This window comes from Ranitomeya imitator, chromosome 5 (genome assembly GCF_032444005.1).
Source record: "Ranitomeya imitator isolate aRanImi1 chromosome 5, aRanImi1.pri, whole genome shotgun sequence".
Classification (NCBI taxonomy): domain Eukaryota; kingdom Metazoa; phylum Chordata; class Amphibia; order Anura; family Dendrobatidae; genus Ranitomeya; species Ranitomeya imitator.
The window spans coordinates 9,117,837-9,135,760 of record NC_091286.1 but is presented as its reverse complement, the minus strand read 5'-3'; the positions used below and the strand labels follow the sequence as shown (position 1 = coordinate 9,135,760).

General features: G+C 45.1%; 1 protein-coding gene across 6 annotated transcripts in view; it reads right to left on the bottom strand.

Annotated features, from left to right (window-relative positions):
* CMTR1 (cap methyltransferase 1) overlaps positions 1-17,924 on the bottom strand; it is a 67,890-nt gene that overhangs the window by 24,428 nt on the left and 25,538 nt on the right. For all 6 annotated transcript variants that reach the window (XM_069768288.1, XM_069768289.1, XM_069768292.1 and 3 more), the window contains exons 7-8: positions 1,441-1,512; positions 218-312 (exon numbers count right to left, since the gene is read on the bottom strand). In XM_069768288.1, the coding sequence (XP_069624389.1) occupies positions 218-312; positions 1,441-1,512 (167 nt within the window). The remainder of the gene's footprint in view (positions 1-217; positions 313-1,440; positions 1,513-17,924) is intronic.

The following is a 17,924-nucleotide window of genomic DNA, read 5'->3' as shown; positions in this document are numbered from 1 at the left end:
TTTATAAATATTGTTGTTCAGTTGCCATAAATTCCCCCAAATAACTGATCAAACCGTCGTCTGATCCAAAAATGGTACCAAATAACGGCTACAGCCAAAAACCAGCCCCCGCACAGCGCCATCCGCAGGAACAAAAACGTCATGAGCCTCGGGGAACGACGACATGATCCACATTTTCACCATAGTGGTCTAGAAGGGAAAAAAATCCAATGCGGACCTGTTCAGGAAGAAGACCCCCCGGATCATCTCGTAGGGGTTGGAGCGCGTCCTGGCTCTTCTCATCTCTTCACCTTCCAACTCATCAAATGCACTCTGCAGGGAGAAGAGCAGAAGTCTGGTTACACGGGAGAAGAGCAGAAGTCTGGTTACACGGGAGAAGAGCCGAAGTCTGGTTACACGGGAGAAGAGCAGACGTCTGGTTACACGGGAGAAGAGCAGAAGTCTGGTTACACGGGAGAAGAGCCGAAGTCTGGTTACACGGGAGAAGAGCAGACGTCTGGTTACACGGGAGAAGAGCAGACGTCTGGTTACACGGGAGAAGAGCAGACGTCTGGTTACACGGGAGAAGAGCAGACGTCTGGTTACACGGGAGAAGAGCAGACGTCTGGTTACACGGGAGAAGAGCAGACGTCTGGTTACACGGGAGAAGAGCAGACGTCTGGTTACACGGGAGAAGAGCAGAAGTCTGGTTACACGGGAGAAGAGCAGAAGTCTGGTTACACGGGAGAAGAGCAGACGTCTGGTTACACGGGAGAAGAGCACAAGTCTGGTTACACGGGAGAAGAGCACAAGTCTGGTTACACGGGAGAAGAGCACAAGTCTGGTTACACGGGAGAAGAGCACAAGTCTGGTTACACGGGAGAAGAGCACAAGTCTGGTTACACGGGAGAAGAGCACAAGTCTGGTTACATGGGGGGAATAGCAGAAGTCTGGTTACATGGGGGGAATAGCAGAAGTCTGGTTACACGGGGGGAATAGCAGAAGTCTGGTTACACGGGGGGGGGGGGAATAGCAGAAGTCTGGTTACATGGAAGAACAGAAGTCTGGTTATACGGGAGAAGAGAAGTCTGGTTACACGGGAGAAGAGAAGTCTGGTTACACAGGAGAAGAGAAGACGTCTGGTGACACGGGATTAGCACAAGTCTGGTTACACGGAAAGAGCACAAGTCTGGTTACACGGGATTAGCACAAGTCTGGTTAAATGGGAGGAGCAGGTCCACTGAGGATGTGCTGCACGCCGTGAGCCGCCATGTGCACCTGTGGTACCGTCCCGGTCGTGCACACATATTCTGCACATGAGCAGTACAAGGGCAGTATGACAGGTCACATAACGTTCCCAGCTTGTTGTCAGGGGTCAGATGATCACAGGCCGCAGATTAGAAAGTCTGCACGCACGGCTGTAAAGTCTTCACGTAGATGACAGGGTGGAAGGGTTCACACCTTGCACTCCAGGAGACTTCTGAGAAGGGGCTCTCGGCAAAACTCAGTCTCGTCGTCGATGATCTCCTTCCTCTGAAACACAAGATGGTGGTAACAAGCATTAGTCGCTGTAGATACTGACCGGGGAGTGGGTCACTAATTATATTCCTTACCAACGTATTTTTGGTCACCAGTGACAGTAAATTCAGAGTCACCCTAATGAACTGTACGTAATTCAGAGAGGAGACGGCTATCGCCTGTATGTCGCATCGCTTCTTACCGGGGCCAGGACCATGCCGTACGCTATCAGGTGACCCATGATGGGATCGGTCCGGTTTTGCTTTGTAATATTCTGATACCTGTATATAATCCTGTGAGATCAAATGACCCTGGCAGCAAACAAACCATGCCACGTAGTAAGAAGATGGGTATTTGTAAAAAGAGAAAAGAAATATATTCAACGAATCGCAGAGTTAGAATTTAAGACAGATGATTTGGAAAATCGATCCCGGAGAAACAATTTAAGAATAATCGGGGTGCCGGAGAAGGTGGAGGGAAACAACCCCACTGAATATATTGAGGCATGGCTTAAGAACTCGGTGGGAGGAGCAGACCTTACCAACCATTTCTCGGTGGAGAGGGCTCATCGGGTCCCCACTCGTCCTCTGCCGCCTGGATCTGCCCCTCGAGCTATATTGGCAAAAATTTTGGACTACCGGGATCGGGAAACTCTACTGAGGAAGGCTAGGCTGAGTGATGGCCTGAGCATAAACGGAAGTCGGATCTCCATTTATCCGGATTACTCGGCATCGGTGCAGAAACTTAGAATGAAGTTTGGTGAAGTCAAGCGACGGCTCCGTGAACTGGACCTAAAATACTCAATGCTCTACCCAGCCAAGCTCAGGGTGGTGGCGATGGATCGTGTTCAATTTTTTCAAAATCCGGAGGAGGCGACGCAATGGCTGGACACCAATGCCAAGAAAATTGGCACTGATCGGAACCGTTGAGACTGATTCTGAAGATCTATAACTCTACTGGATCTGCCTCTCTTTGGGGGAGGGGCTCTGTTTGAATGTTACTGTTGAAGTTGGCCTAATTATACCTAATGATTACAGTATTGTGTTCGGCGGCGCAATGAATAGTTCATATTGATCGCGGTGGGTGGGGGAGAGATGGACGGTAAAGGAACTAGCTCTAGGGTATATCAAGTGCCCTCAATTCTCATATAGAGAAAGAAAGTTCGGAGTATCTGAGTTATTTTGAATTCCAGATGGGGAAGGTTGGTTTAGTTGTTGGGGTGGGGGGTGGGAAGGGGGGGGAGGAGGGCATTGGTGGAGACCTGGGAGAGACGATTCTCATCTTATATCTTTCTTTAAGGAAATGGGAGGGAATGTTAATATTATAAGTTGGAATGTTAGGGGGCTAGCAGATGCCACTAAGCGGGCGGCAATATTCCAGTACCTATTGAAACAGAGGCCCTCGGTGATATGCCTGCAAGAAACTCATTTAGTTGAGGAAAAAGTTGATATGTTACAGAAAAAATGGGTGCGCAGGGCATATCACTCGACGTTCTCTAATTATGCAAGGGGGCTGTCTGTTTTGGTCCATACAAGTACTCCATTTGAGGAAATTGAAGTAAAAATTGATAAGGATGGTCAGTATGTTTTTTTAGTGTGTAAAATTTTTAACCGCTTGATTTGCATTGTTTCACTATATATACCCCCGCCGTATTCTGGCAAGAAAATTCAAGAGATTTTGGAGCATATGAGAGGGTGGGTCGGGGTTCCCTTTTTGGTGGTTGGAGATGTGAACAACATTGCTGATGACCATTGGGATAAGAGTAATCACGCTCCGCTACGCGGGGATGGGAATGGCACCCCTTTCGGGAACTATCTTAGAGAAATAGGCTGGATTGACTTATGGCGGGTTCGCAATTTTAGCACATATTCTTATTCTTGCTACTCGACCACGTACGGTTCTATGTCTCGAATCGATGTCGCCTTGGGTAATGATGGGATGAACGAATTACTAAGTGGGGTGGAATATAATCCTAGGATTCTATCAGATCATAGTCCGGTGCGGGTCTCATTAAAGCTATCAGAACAGGTTGGGTCACGGAAGATGGGATGGAAGGTTCACCCCTCCTGGCTACAACTCCTGGACATGGAAAGTGTGGGGGCTGAGATAGAGGAGTTCTTTAAGATCAATGAGGGTAGTGCAGAATGCCATGTAGTATGGGACACTATGAAGGCGTATTTGAGGGGTATTTTTTTTCGGGACATATCACGACACAAGACTAGGACTAGAACACAGGATCAAGCTGTCCTGGAGGAACTGAAGGAAGCTGAGGCGGCATTGGGGGCCCATTGCTCTAGGGAGTCTCAGAGTCGGATGAGGAAGGCTCAACAGGAGGTCAATCAATTGTATCTGAGAAAGGCGGAGAGATTGCGGGCTTTTCAAAGAGCATCTTTCTATTCGGAGGGGGAAAAGGTGGGGCATTTACTGTCGGTAGTGGCGTCCGCACAAAGGGATTCCTCGCACGTCTACTCCATTAAGAGGGAGGATGGAACATTGGCTACTCGGGGGGAGCAGATTCTGGAAGTGTTTGGGAAATTCTATGATAAACTATATACTTCTAGTGTGGAGAGGGGGGCTGAGGACATGATGGGTTACTTGGAGGGGATTGACCTGCCTAGGTTGAGCAGAGAAGAATGTGAGGAGTTGGAGGAGCCGATTGGGGAGGAAGAATTGGGAGCTGCTTTGGCGGGGGTTGCTGGGGGTAAGGCTCCGGGGGCGGACGGTATTCCAGCCGAGGTGTACAAGGTACTGAAAGAAACATTGTTGGCCAGATTGTCGGAGGTGTATAATAGTTCACTGGAAAGAGGGGAGCTACCTTCATCAATGAGAGAGCCTATTGTGGTCGTTATACCTAAGGCCGATAAGGACCCACAACTACCAGAATCCTATAGACCAATCTCACTTTTGACGGCCGACATCAAGATTCTGGCAAAAGCTCTGGCAAATAGGTTATCCAGGGTGATTGACAGACTGGTTCACCCGGATCAGTCAGGCTTTATGCCCAACAAATCAACGGCACTCAATCTGAGAAGGTTATTTTTAAATTTGCAAATCCCCTCTGACAATGTCGGAAGATGGGTTGTGGTATCCTTAGACGCCCATAAGGCTTTTGATTGCGTGGAGTGGAGCTATTTGTGGTCAGTACTGGAACGAATGGGGTTTGGACCTAAATTTATTTCATGGGTGCAGCTGTTGTACTCTTCTCCGGTAGCCAAAATTAGAGTGAATAACGCTCTCTCTGAGACCTTTTCATTGTCTAGAGGTACTAGACAGGGCTGCCCTTTGTCCCCGCTGCTCTTTGCGTTGGCGGTGGAACCCCTTGCTGCGAAGATCAGAGGTTCCCGGGAGGTGAGGGGTTTTATATACGGGGAGGCAGAGGAAAAAGTAGCGTTGTACGCTGATGATATTCTGCTATTCTTGGAGGATTCTGAGGAGACCCTGGTTAAGACGGAAACCATTATTGAGGAATTTGGTAGTTACTCGGGCCTAAGGATCAATTGGGACAAATCGAATATGATGTTGATAGATGGGGATAGCGGGGACGGTGGTGGGGAGGTTTCTTCTACAAGGTTGAAGCTAGTTGATAAATTTAAATACCTGGGGATTCAGATCACTCTCCCTTTGACTAGCTTTGAGGAACTGAATTTGGCACCTCTTCTGCGGAGGATACGTACTAAGGTCCAGGCGTGGAGGAAGTTACATTTATCAGTAATCGGCAGGATAAACTTGATAAAGATGATTGTGATGCCACAACTACTTTATGTGCTGCACAACTCCCCTATATGGATATCGCAGAATAGGTTTCGGAGGATTAGATCTTTGTTTGGGGGAATTGATTTGGGGTGGAAAGAGCCCCAGATTTAAACAGGAAACTCTACAGAGACCAAAGACGGAGGGAGGGGTGGCATTGCCTAATCCGTGGTTGTATTTTTTGGCTTCACAGTGCCAGCATTTCAAGGGATGGGGAGATGTGGTAGGTGGGACGCGGGCACCTTGCAGCCTGAGATCACTGATTGGGACGAAGGTGTTGAGTGAGGGTCTGGAGGGGGGACATTTCCGAGAGAAGGGCTCTAAATTTTGTACTATTAGGCTCATCCATAAGGTTTGGGACAAAGTTAAGGGGATTAGGGGTGTGCACGCACTCACTAGATTCTCACCCATTTGGAATAACTGTGTCCTACAGGAGTTTAGACAGATGGAGGGATTTCATAATTGGAGGGAGGCAGGCATCTCTCGGATGGGCCAGATTCTACATCAGGGCAGAATTAGAGATTTTGAGGCATTGCAGGAGGAGTTTTTACTACCGGACTCTGAGTTGTTTCAATACCGCCGTCTTTCACATGCGCATCGGGCACAGTGTAGGAGAGGACCCGTTGAAATACAGGTGGACCTAATGCTAGATTTTATCCTTGTAGGGGGTGGCACGAAGGGGGTGATCTCGGGAATATACGAATTCCTTTTGTTCTCTTTCTTGGAGGAACACCCTATTAGAGCAAGGGCGAAATGGGAGGCGGACCTTGGGGCAATTGATAATGATCATTGGGAATCAGTACTGGACTATGTGCCCAAAATATCAATGAGCGAGCCTGGGAGGCTATTACAATTATTTGTTATTCATAGGGCATATAGAACTCCGGATATGTTATTCAAAGCCGGATTGAGATCTAGTTCAGAATGCCCCAGATGCTCGCAGTCCGATGCGGGCATCCTTCATATGTTATGGCAGTGCCCCAGGTTGTCCTCCTTCTGGGTGGTGGTGCTGAATAAAGTGGGACTGGCATATGGTTGCACTGTGCCGCGTGATCCCCTGGTATGTGTTTTGGGCTATGTTGAGGAGATCATAACTGATAAGATGTATAAAGTGGTTATTGCCAGACTGTTATTTATCGCGCGAAAGTTGATTGCCAAATTCTGGATTAGAGAAGAGCCACCAACAAGGAGAGACTTTATGAAGCAAGTGGACCATATCATTGCTTTGGAGAGGAGTATCTACATTAGGAGGAGCAAGGCGGACCTCTTTGACAGGCTGTGGAACCCGTGGCTTGAATCAATGTGATTTAAAAGACCTTGTGCTCCATTGGGAGGTTTATTGACAAATCATCTTCCTTTTCTTGTACTTTTATATATGACAAAGTAGGGGGGGTCGACTCTTGACAGGTCTCTAGAGGGGGGAGGGAAGGGGGGTGTGAGTTTGGTTTGGGACTAAATATGTTTTCCTTTTTTTAAAAAAACAAGTATTGTACACTGGTATATTGCTGATAACAAAGTATTCCTTTTATTGTTTATGTGCAATATTTATGGTTTAATTAAAAATATCTGATTTAAAAAAAAGATGGGTATTTGTGCCCCCTGGTACTTTATATAGGGGCTACTGAGCTATAGCGTAACGCAGTGATGTCAGTGCCAACCGCCGATACGCTCCGCAGCAGTGCATGCAACACACCGATTATTTAGGCTTAATCTCACGGATTTATCTTAGAGACATATGTGGTGAAGTGTGTGTGCGTGCGCGTGTGTAATATATATATATATATAACACTTTCTCTGCTCCTTCTCACTGCTGGTGATATCTCTCCAAATCCTGGTCCTCCTCACCATATTCCCACAATCATTTCTACCTCCCATCCACGCTCTATCACAAACTTCCGTAACCTCTAACCTTATACCCATTCGCCCAGCCCCCGCCTCCCCAGTCCCACTAACAGGAGCTCTGTGGAACGCTCGCTCTGTCTGCAACAAGCTTTCCTACATCCATGATCTCTTTGTTACTACCAAACTTTCCTTCCTCGCCATCACCGAAACCTGGCTCACCCGTTCTGACACAGCCTCCCCTGCTGCACTCTCTTACGGTGGCTTCCACCTTTCTCACACACCCCGCCCCAGCAGCAAACATGGCGGAGGAGTTGGTTTTCTCCTGTCAGATAACTGCTCCTTCACCCCAATCCCACTTCCACCCTCTGTTACCCTCCCTTACTTTGAGGTGCACTCTATGCGCATCTATTCCCCCACCAACCTCCAACTGGCTGTCATTTACCGCCCCCCAGGGCCAACCACCACCTTCTTTGACCACTTCACCACCTGGCTACTTCATTTCCTTTCTGCGGACATCCCCACTATCATCATGGGCGACTTCAACATCCCCAATGACACTTCCCTCTCAGCTGCCACTAAACTTCTATCTCTCAATTCCTCCTTCGGCCTCACTCAATGGTCTTCTGCAGCCACTCACAAAGATGGTCACACACTGGACCTTATCTTCACCCGCCTCTGCTCCCTATCTAACCTCTCTAACTCACCTCTTCCACTCTCTGACCACAACTTTCTCACAATCTCTTCCCTCTCCACTCCTTGTCTACAACCCCCACCCCACAAACTCTCACACCCTCGCAGAAATATTAAACATCTTGACCTACATTCATTCTCTGAATCCCTCCTCCCCCTCACAGACATACGTTCCATACACAATGCGGATGACGCTGCCGCTCTATATAACACCACAATAGCTGTAGCTTTGGAATCTGCTTCCCCTCTCTTCTCTTGTATTAACTGCTTTACATAGTTTTGTATCATCTGCAAATATCGATATTTTACTATGTAAACCTTCTACCAGATCATTAATGAATATGTTGAAGAGAACAGGTCCCAATACTGACCCCTGCGGTACCCCACTGGTCACAGCGACCCAGTTAGAGACTATACCATTTATAACCACCCTCTGCTTTCTATCACTAAGCCAGTTACTAACCCATTTACACACATTTCCCCCAGACCAAGCATTCTCATTTTGTGTACCAACCTCTTGTGCGGCACGGTATCAAACGCTTTGGAAAAATCGAGATATACCACGTCCAATGACTCACCGTGGTCCAGCCTATAGCTTACCTCTTCATAAAAACTGATTAGATTGGTTTGACAGGAGCGATTTCTCATAAACCCATGCTGATATGGAGTTAAACAGTTATTCTCATTGAGATAATCCAGAATAACATCCCTCAGAAACCCTTCAAATATTTTACCAACAATAGAGGTTAGACTTACTGGCCTATAATTTCCAGGTTCACTTTTAGAGCCCTTTTTGAATATTGGCACCACATTTGCTATGCGCCAATCCTGCGGAACAGACCCTGTCGCTATAGAGTCCCTAAAAAGAAGAAATAATGGTTTATCCATTACATTACTTAGTTCTCTTAGTACTCGTGGGTGTATGCCATCCGGACGCGGAGATTTATCTATTTTGATCTTATTTAGCCGGTTTCGCACCTTTTCTTGGGTTAGATTGGTGACCCTTAATATAGGGTTTTCATTGTTTCTTGGGATTTCACCTAGCATTTCATTTTCCACCGTGAATACCGTGGAGAAGAAGGTGTTTAATATGTTAGCTTTTTCCTCGTCATCTACAACCATTCTTTCCTCACTATTTTTTAAGGGGCCTACATTTTCAGTTTTTATTCTTTTACTATTGATCTAGTTGAAGAACAGTTTGGGATTAGTTTTACTCTCCTTAGCAATGTGCTTCTCTGTTTCCTTTTTGGCAGCTTTAATTAGTTTTTTAGATAAAGTATTTTTCTCCCTATAGTTTTTTAGAGCTTCAATGGTGCCATCCTGCTTTAGTAGTGCGAATGCTTTCTTTTTACTGTTAATTGCCTGTCTTACTTCTTTGTTTAGCCACATTGGGTTTTTCCTATTTCTAGTCCTTTTATTCCCACAAGGTATAAACCGCTTACACTGCCTATTTAGGATGTTCTTAAACATTTCCCATTTATTATCTGTATTCTTATTTCTGAGGATATTGTCCCAGTCTACCAGATTAAGGGCATCTCTAAGCTGTTCAAACTTTGCCTTCCTAAAGTTCAGTGTTTTTGTGACTCCCTGACAAGTCCCCCTAGTGAAAGACAGGTGAAACTGCACAATATTGTGGTCGCTATTTCCTAAATGCCCAACCACCTGCAGATTTGTTATTCTGTCAGGTCTATTAGATAGTATTAGGTCTAAAAGTGCTGCTCCTCTGGTTGGATTCTGCACCAATTGTGAAAGATAATTTTTCTTGGTTATTAGCAGAAACCTGTTGCCTTTATGGGTTTCACAGGTTTCTGTTTCCCAGTTAATATCCGGGTAGTTAAAGTCCCCCATAACCAGGACCTCATTATGGGTTGCAGCTTCATCTATCTGCTTTAGAAGTAGACTTTCCATGGTTTCTGTTATATTTGGGGGTTTGTAACAGACCCCAATGAGAATTTTGTTACCATTTTTCCCTCCATGAATTTCGACCCATATGGACTCGACATCCTCATTTCCTTCGCTAATATCCTCCCTTAAAGTGGACTTTAGACAAGACTTTACATAGAGACAAACCCCTCCTCCTCTCCGATTTTTACGATCCTTTCTAAACAGACTGTAACCCTGTAAGTTAACTGCCCAGTCATAGCTTTCATCTAACCATGTCTCGGTTATTCCCACTATGTCAAAGTTACCTGTAGATATTTCTGCTTCTAGTTCTTCCATCTTGTTTGTCAGGCTTCTGGCGTTTGCGAGCATGCAGTTTAGAGGATTTTGTTTTGTTCCAATCTCCTTGCTGTGGATTGTTTTAGAAATGTTCTTACCTCCCTTCAGAGTATGTTTTCCTGGATCTTCTTTTTTCAAGTCTAATGTTTTTCTTCCCGTCCCCTCTTCTTCTAGTTTAACGCCCTCCTGATGAGTGTAGCGAGTCTTCTGGCGAATGTGTGTTTCCCAGGTTTGTTGAGGTGTAGTCCGTCTCTGGCGAGGAGTCCATCGTACAAGTAATTCACACTGTGGTCCAGGAATCCGAATCCTTGTTGTCTGCACCATCGTCTTAGCCAGTTGTTTGCATCAAGGATCCTGTTCCATCTCCTGGTGCCATGCCCGTCTACTGGAAGGATAGAAGAAAAAACTACCTGTGCATCCAGTTCCTTTACTTTCTTCCCCAACTCTTCAAAGTCCTTGCAGATTGTCGGTAGGTCCTTCCTTGCCGTGTCATTGGTGCCAACATGTATCAGAAGAAATGGGTGGACGTCCTTGGAGCTGAAGAGCTTTGGTATCCTATCGGTCAGATCCTTGATCATCGCACCTGGAAGGCAGCATACTTCTCTTGCAGTTATGTCCGGTCTGCAGATGGCTGCTTCGGTGCCTCTCAGTAGTGAGTCTCCCACCACCACCACTCTTCGTTGCTTCTTGGCTGTACTTTTTGCTGTCACTTGTTGCTGTGTGTCCTTTTCTTTTTTGCTTGCTGGTATTGCTTCATCCTTAGGTGTGCCATCTTCATCCTCTACAAAGATTTGATATCGGTTCTTCAGTTGTGTGGTTGGTGATTTCTCCATGGTCTTCTTGCTTCTTTTGGTCACATGCTTCCACTCATCTGCTTTTGGAGGTTCTCTGACACTTTTTGCACCTTCTGTGACCAGTAGAGATGCTTCTGTTCTGTCTAGAAAGTCTTCATTCTCTTTGATGAGTTTCAAAGTTGCTATTCTTTCTTCCAGACCCCGCACCTTTTCTTCTAAAAGGGCCACTAGTCTACACTTCTGACAGGTGAAATTGGATTCTTCTTCTGGTCGATCTGTGAACATGTAGCACATGCTGCAGCTCACCATGTAGGTTGTCACATCTGCCATGTTGCTCCTAGATCCTGCTGACTTGCTGTGTGTTTTCCTTCTTGTGTAATCTACTCAGCCAAGCTCTCTTGCATTAATGTCCTACAGGCAAAAATTCTTTGGTGATTCTTTCCAAGCAGCTGGTCCCGGCTGTACCCAACTATCTTCTAGCTTAGGGAGACTCTTCGCTTTTCCCAGAAGGCACCTGGAATATGCAAATTAGCCTCCTCAAGCTTGAATCCCTGGTTGACCCGCTCCCATCCCACCTCATCCCAAACCTCACCACAATCTTCATCCCAACCCTAACCCATCTCTTCAACCTATCACTAACAACTGGTGTTTTCCCCTCAAGCTTTAAACATGCCTCCATCACGCCTATCCTCGAAAAAGCCCTCTCTTGACCCATCCTCTGTATCTAGCTATCGCCCTATATCACTTCTCCCCTATGCCTCCAAACTACTAGAACAACACGTTTACCTTGAACTGTCCTCCCATCTCTCTTCTTGCTCCCTCTTTGACCGCTTACAATCTAGATTCTGGTCACACCATTCCACCGAAACTGCCCTAACTAAAGTCACCAATGACCTCTTAACCGCCAAGAGCAAGCGACACTACTCTGTCCTCCTCCTCCTCGACCTGTCGGCTGCCTTTGACACAGTGGACCATTCCCTGTTATTACAGACCCTCTCATCTCTTGGCATCACAGAATTGGCCCTATCCTGGATCTCATCATACCTAACAGACCGGACATTCAGCGTCTCCCACTCACACACCACCTCCTCACCTCGCCCCCTGTCAGTCGGAGTCCCACAAGGTTCAGTCCTTGGGCCCCTGCTCTTCTCCATTTACACCTTTGGCCTGGGACAGCTCATAGAATCTCATGGCTTTCAGTATCACCTCTATGCTGACGACACACAGATCTACATCTCTGGACCAGATATCACCTCCCTTCTAACCAGAATCCCTCAATGTCTGTTCACTATTTCATCCTTCTTCTCCGCTAGATTTCTGAAACTTAACATGGACAAAACAGAATTCATCATCTTTCCCCCATCTCACACAATTCCCCCAGCGAACCTATCCATTACAGTAAATGGCTGCCCACTCTCCCCAGTCCCACAAGCTCGCTGCCTCGGGGTGATCCTTGACGCTGATCTCTCCTTCAAACCACATATCCAAGCCCTTTCCACTTCCTGCCGACTTCAACTCAAAAATATTTCCCGAATCCGTTCATTCCTCAACCATGAATCTGCAAAAACCCTAGTCCATGCCCTCATCATCTCTCGCCTTGACTACTGCAACCTCCTGGTCTGTGGCCTCCCCTCTAACACTCTCGCACCCCTCCAATCTATTCTAAACTCTGCTGCCCGACTAATCCACCTGTCCCCCCGCTATTCCCCGGCCTCTCCCCTCTGTCAATCCCTTCACTGGCTCCCCATTGCCCAGAGACTCCACTACAAAACCCTAACCATGACGTACAAAGCCATCCACAACCTGTCTCCTCCATACACCTGTGACCTCGTCTCCCGGTACTTACCTACCCGCAACCTCCGATCCTCACAAGATCTCCTTCTCTACTCCCCTCTTATCTCCTCTTCCCACAATCGTATACAAGATTTCTCTCGCATATCACCCCTACTCTGGAACCCTCTACCACAACACATCAGACTCTCGCCTACCATCGAAACCTTCAAAAAGAACCTGAAGACCCACCTCTTCCGACAAGCCTACAACCTGCAATAACCACCGATCGACCAAACCGCTGCACGACCATCTCTACCCTCACCTACTGTATTCTCACCCATCCCTTGTAGATTGTGAGCCTTCGCGGGCAGGGTCCTCATTCCTCCTGTACCAGTTATGACTTGTATTGTTTAAGATTATTGTACTTGTTTTTATTATGTATACCCCTCCTCCCATGTAAAGCGCCATGGAATAAATGGCGCTATAACAATAAATCATAAATATATATATATATATATATATATATACAGTGGGGCAAAAAAGTATTTAGTCAGTCAGCAATAGTGCAAGTTCCACAACTTAAAAAGATGAGAGGCGTCTGTAATTTACATCATAGGTAGACCTCAACTATGGGAGACAAACTGAGAAAAAAAAAATCCAGAAAATCACATTGTCTGTTTTTTTAACAATTTATTTGCATATTATGGTGGAAAATAAGTATTTGGTCAGAAACAAACAATCAAGATTTCTGGCTCTCACAGACCTGTAACTTCTTCTTTAAGAGTCTCCTCTTTCCTCCACTCATTACCTGTAGTAATGGCACCTGTTTAAACTTGTTATCAGTATAAAAAGACACCTGTGCACACCCTCAAACAGTCTGACTCCAAACTCCACTATGGTGAAGACCAAAGAGCTGTCAAAGGACACCAGAAACAAAATTGTAGCCCTGCACCAGGCTGGGAAGACTGAATCTGCAATAGCCAACCAGCTTGGAGTGAAGAAATCAACAGTGGGAGCAATAATTAGAAAATGGAAGACATACAAGACCACTGATAATCTCCCTCGATCTGGGGCTCCACGCAAAATCCCACCCGGTGGGGTGAGAATGATCACAAGAACGGTGAGCAAAAATCCCAGAACCATGCGGGGGGACCTAGTGAATGAACTGCAGAGAGCTGGGACCAATGTAACAAGGCCTACCATAAGTAACACACTACGCCACCATGGACTCAGATCCTGCAGTGCCAGACGTGTCCCACTGCTTAAGCCAGTACATGTCCGGGCCCGTCTGAAGTTTGCTAGAGAGCATTTGGATGATCCAGAGGAGTTTTGGGAGAATGTCCTATGGTCTGATGAAACCAAACTGGAACTGTTTGGTAGAAACACAACTTGTCGTGTTTGGAGGAAAAAGAATACTGAGTTGCATCCATCAAACACCATACCTACTGTAAAGCATGGTGGTGGAAACATCATGCTTTGGGGCTGTTTCTCTGCAAAGGGGCCAGGACGACTGATCCGGGTACATGAAAGAATGAATGGGGCCATGTATCGTGAGATTTTGAGTGCAAACCTCCTTCTATCAGCAAGGGCATTGAAGATGAAACAAGGCTGGGTCTTTCAACATGACAATGATCCAAAGCACACCGCCAGGGCAACGAAGGAGTGGCTTCGTAAGAAGCATTTCAAGGTCCTGGAGTGGCCTAGCCAGTCTCCAGATCTCAACCCTATAGAAAACCTTTGGAGGGAGTTGAAAGTCCGTGTTGCCAAGCGAAAAGCCAAAAACATCCCTGCTCTAGAGGAGATCTGCATGGAGGAATGGGCCAACATACCAACAACAGTGTGTGGCAACCTTGTGAAGACTTACAGAAAACGTTTGACCTCTGTCATTGCCAACAAAGGATATATTACAAAGTATTGAGATGAAATTTTGTTTCTGACCAAATACTTATTTTCCACCATAATATGCAAATAAATTGTTAAAAAAACAGACAATGTGATTTTCTGGATTTTTTTTTCTCAGTTTGTCTCCCATAGTTGAGTTCTACCTATGATGTAAATTACAGACGCCTCTCATCTTTTTAAGTGGTGGAACTTGCACTATTGCTGACTGACTAAATACTTTTTTGCCCCACTGTGTATGTGTATATATATATATATATATATATATATATATATATATATATATATATATATATATATATATATAGAGTGTGTGTGTGTGTGTGTGTGTGTATGCAGTGAACAATTTATACATTTATTGTGTCACTGGCAATAATGTAACATCTGTCTTGAAAAGCTGCAGGTCGCACCCAGGTGTTAATATGTATTTTCCTGAGACAAGTAGACTTCTGTCTCCAATCTCACCAGGGGGGTCCTGCTGGAAGCTGAGAAGGTAACATTTGACACCTCCTAGTTCTTGGAAGAGAGGTGTTAATTACGGCCTGATATTATCTCTGTGAGAGCTGTTACCCAAAGGATCTCAAGAGAAAATAATATATTCATTGGGGGCGCGGCCGTGGTCCAATCAAAAACCAAGCAATTATGATATTAACCTGACGGGCTGGTCTAGAAACCTGACCTCCAGACCAAAGCTATAAAGTAGTGTCAAGGTGAAAATATATATCTTTATACTCTTTTGTACTTTTATGTATTCTTATGCTGTGAAACAATAAGTTTTTCCCCTTTATGCTTGCTAATGCAAATTTAACTGTATTTAACATGGCTGCCAGTATTCACCTTTGCCCTAAATTCTGATTCTGCTGAAGAAGCAACTTTCACATTCCAGAAGCCAAGTATCGTTTCTGGTGAAATGGAAACTTAAAGTGACGTGGAGGAAGGAGGATCCATCAGATGACGTCAGACCAATCAGAAAGACTGAATACTAGATACATTGCTTAAACCCCGCCCTCTGCACACATTCCCCCAATGGACCATATAATGTTGTGTATTAGGAAATAAAGTCAGTTGCTGTGACGTTGCTACACTTTGTAGACACACGAGCATGCAATGACTTTGAACCAGCCTTTGTCTGATTTATTCTTATCCGGTACCAATGCTCTTATTCTGATTTGGAATGACTGGTGAAGGAAGGGTATTGTCGTGACGACCCCGACAGTAGACCTGATACCTAAAAAACGTGTTCACATAATGGGGGCGGCCAAGCTGGTGTGATCCAATCTACATTCGTCCTACCATCAGGCAGCAGAAAGCAACAACCAGTTAGATGATTTCTTTAAGTTTCTAGTGTTTATTTTTATACTGTTTTGCATGAGTTGTATGTCTTTATTATCATATTTTTATAACTTTTCTTACTGTAAGCACTGAACCTTTAGTTATTAAAGTATAAAACTTTAACAAGTTGAACCTTGAGGCTATGTGCACACTTTGCGGATTGGGGTGCAGAATTTTCTGCACAAAATCTGCATCTCCTAGCAGAAAACGCAGGTGCAGATTTGCCGCGGATTTTGTGTGTTTTTGTTGTGGAATTGATGCGGACTTTCTGCGTTTTTTACCCCTGTGGATTTCTATAATGGAAGGGGTCAAAAACGCTGCAGTTCCACACAAAAGAAGTAGCATGCTACTTCTTTTGATCTGCAGCGGATTTCATGTGGATTTTTCCGCACCATTAGCACAGCATTTTTTTTCTATTGATTTACATTGTACTGTAAATCACTTTACGGAACTGCAGCGTTTCTGCGCAGAAAAATCAGCTGCGGATCCGCACTAATTCTGCATCGTGTGCACGCAGCCTGAATGTTCTAAAAGAATCCATAGCTTAAGGTGTGTGAGCCTTATGAGTGGTAGACAATATTAGTATTAATATTTCCGGGACTCATCGCCCATGCATTCGGTGAGTGGTGGCAGTGTGTATGAGCGGGTGTGTGGCCTGGGTCGGTGTGTGATTTATGCTCCCATTACAGCATAGGACAGAGGTTGAATGCTGGACAGAGTGGGGAGATGGGTTGCGCCTGCAAGGGTTAATCTAAGTCACGTGCTGAGAGCGGACATGTGATGAAGTAGTGACACCACGGAGTAGGGATCCTGTGCCCCCTGGTATTTTATATAGGGGCTACTGAGATATAAAGTAACGCAGTGATGTCAGTGCCAGCCGCCGCCACGCTCCGCAGCAGTGCATGCAACACACCGATTATTTAGGCTTAATCTAATGTATCTATCTTGGAGACATAGAAATGTCTTAAATAAATATTAAAGGTGTCGATAAAAATGACACGGCCCTGCATTCTAGCAATGGGCGAGACTCCCAGCTCCCGCACCCCAACCTGTAACGTTATTGTGCTGCTTTCCCACTAACTCTCAGTTTGAAGGGCAGTCTGTACTGCTGCGGTGTCGCATTATGGAAGATGACGCAAATACGAGTGGCATATTCCCACCGACTGCCATGTTTAACCCTAAGACCGGACAGTTATTGGTGGGTTGTTGTTTTTTTTCATAGTTTCACTATTTTCCTTGCTTTCTTACAACAGCCATAACTTCGAGTTTTGTTTTCACGATATTCATGGTGCAGTACAAATTACCAGAAAACCTGATTCTCCAGGTCTGTATGATTACGGAGATACTAAACTTATCAGGTTTTTATGTATACTTTACTGGCTAAAAAAAAAAAATTGTGAACTTTGTATAAAAAAAAACAAAAACAAGAAATTGGTTTATCATTGCTTTCTGAAACCTGGAAACTTTTTATTTTTCTTATTATTGTGAACCGAACGGTCATTTTTATTGATACCATTTTGGGGTGGATACGAGGTGTTGATCGTTTTAGATTTCATGTTTTGTAGGAAGCGCAGCGACCAAAGAACAGCAATCCCGGCATTTCATTTTTACTTTTCTTTTTATCGTTTAATAAACAGCTGAAATCATTTTATATTTTGAGATTGGAATTTTACAGACGCAACAAAAACAAAAAAAGGTTGGTTGTTTTTTTTTTTTATTCATTTTTGAACAGGGAAATTTTTTATATGTTTTAATTAATGTTTTTTTTCCCATTTTCTTTATTTTTAGTCTCTTTATCAGATTTGAACATGCAATCGTTTGTTCTGTTTTCTGGAATACCGCATTATATAGTGTAAGTGACAGTTTCCTGTGAAGCCCTATGGCGGCCATCATGGCCTTCCGCAGGACCCAGTGGCTGCCATGGTAAGAATGCTGAGGGGGTGTAAAGCGGTCAGGAGCGCAAAAAAAAAATAATTAAAAATTAAAGGTGTTACACACATCCTGGTTCTGTCATATTTTTTACTCCTTGTTCCCATACCAGCTCTTTCCTTCGCTCGTGGTTTTGCTGCGATCAGTCGGATCGACAATGAGCACACTCTAATACGACTGTCCGGTTCCGTATCGCGC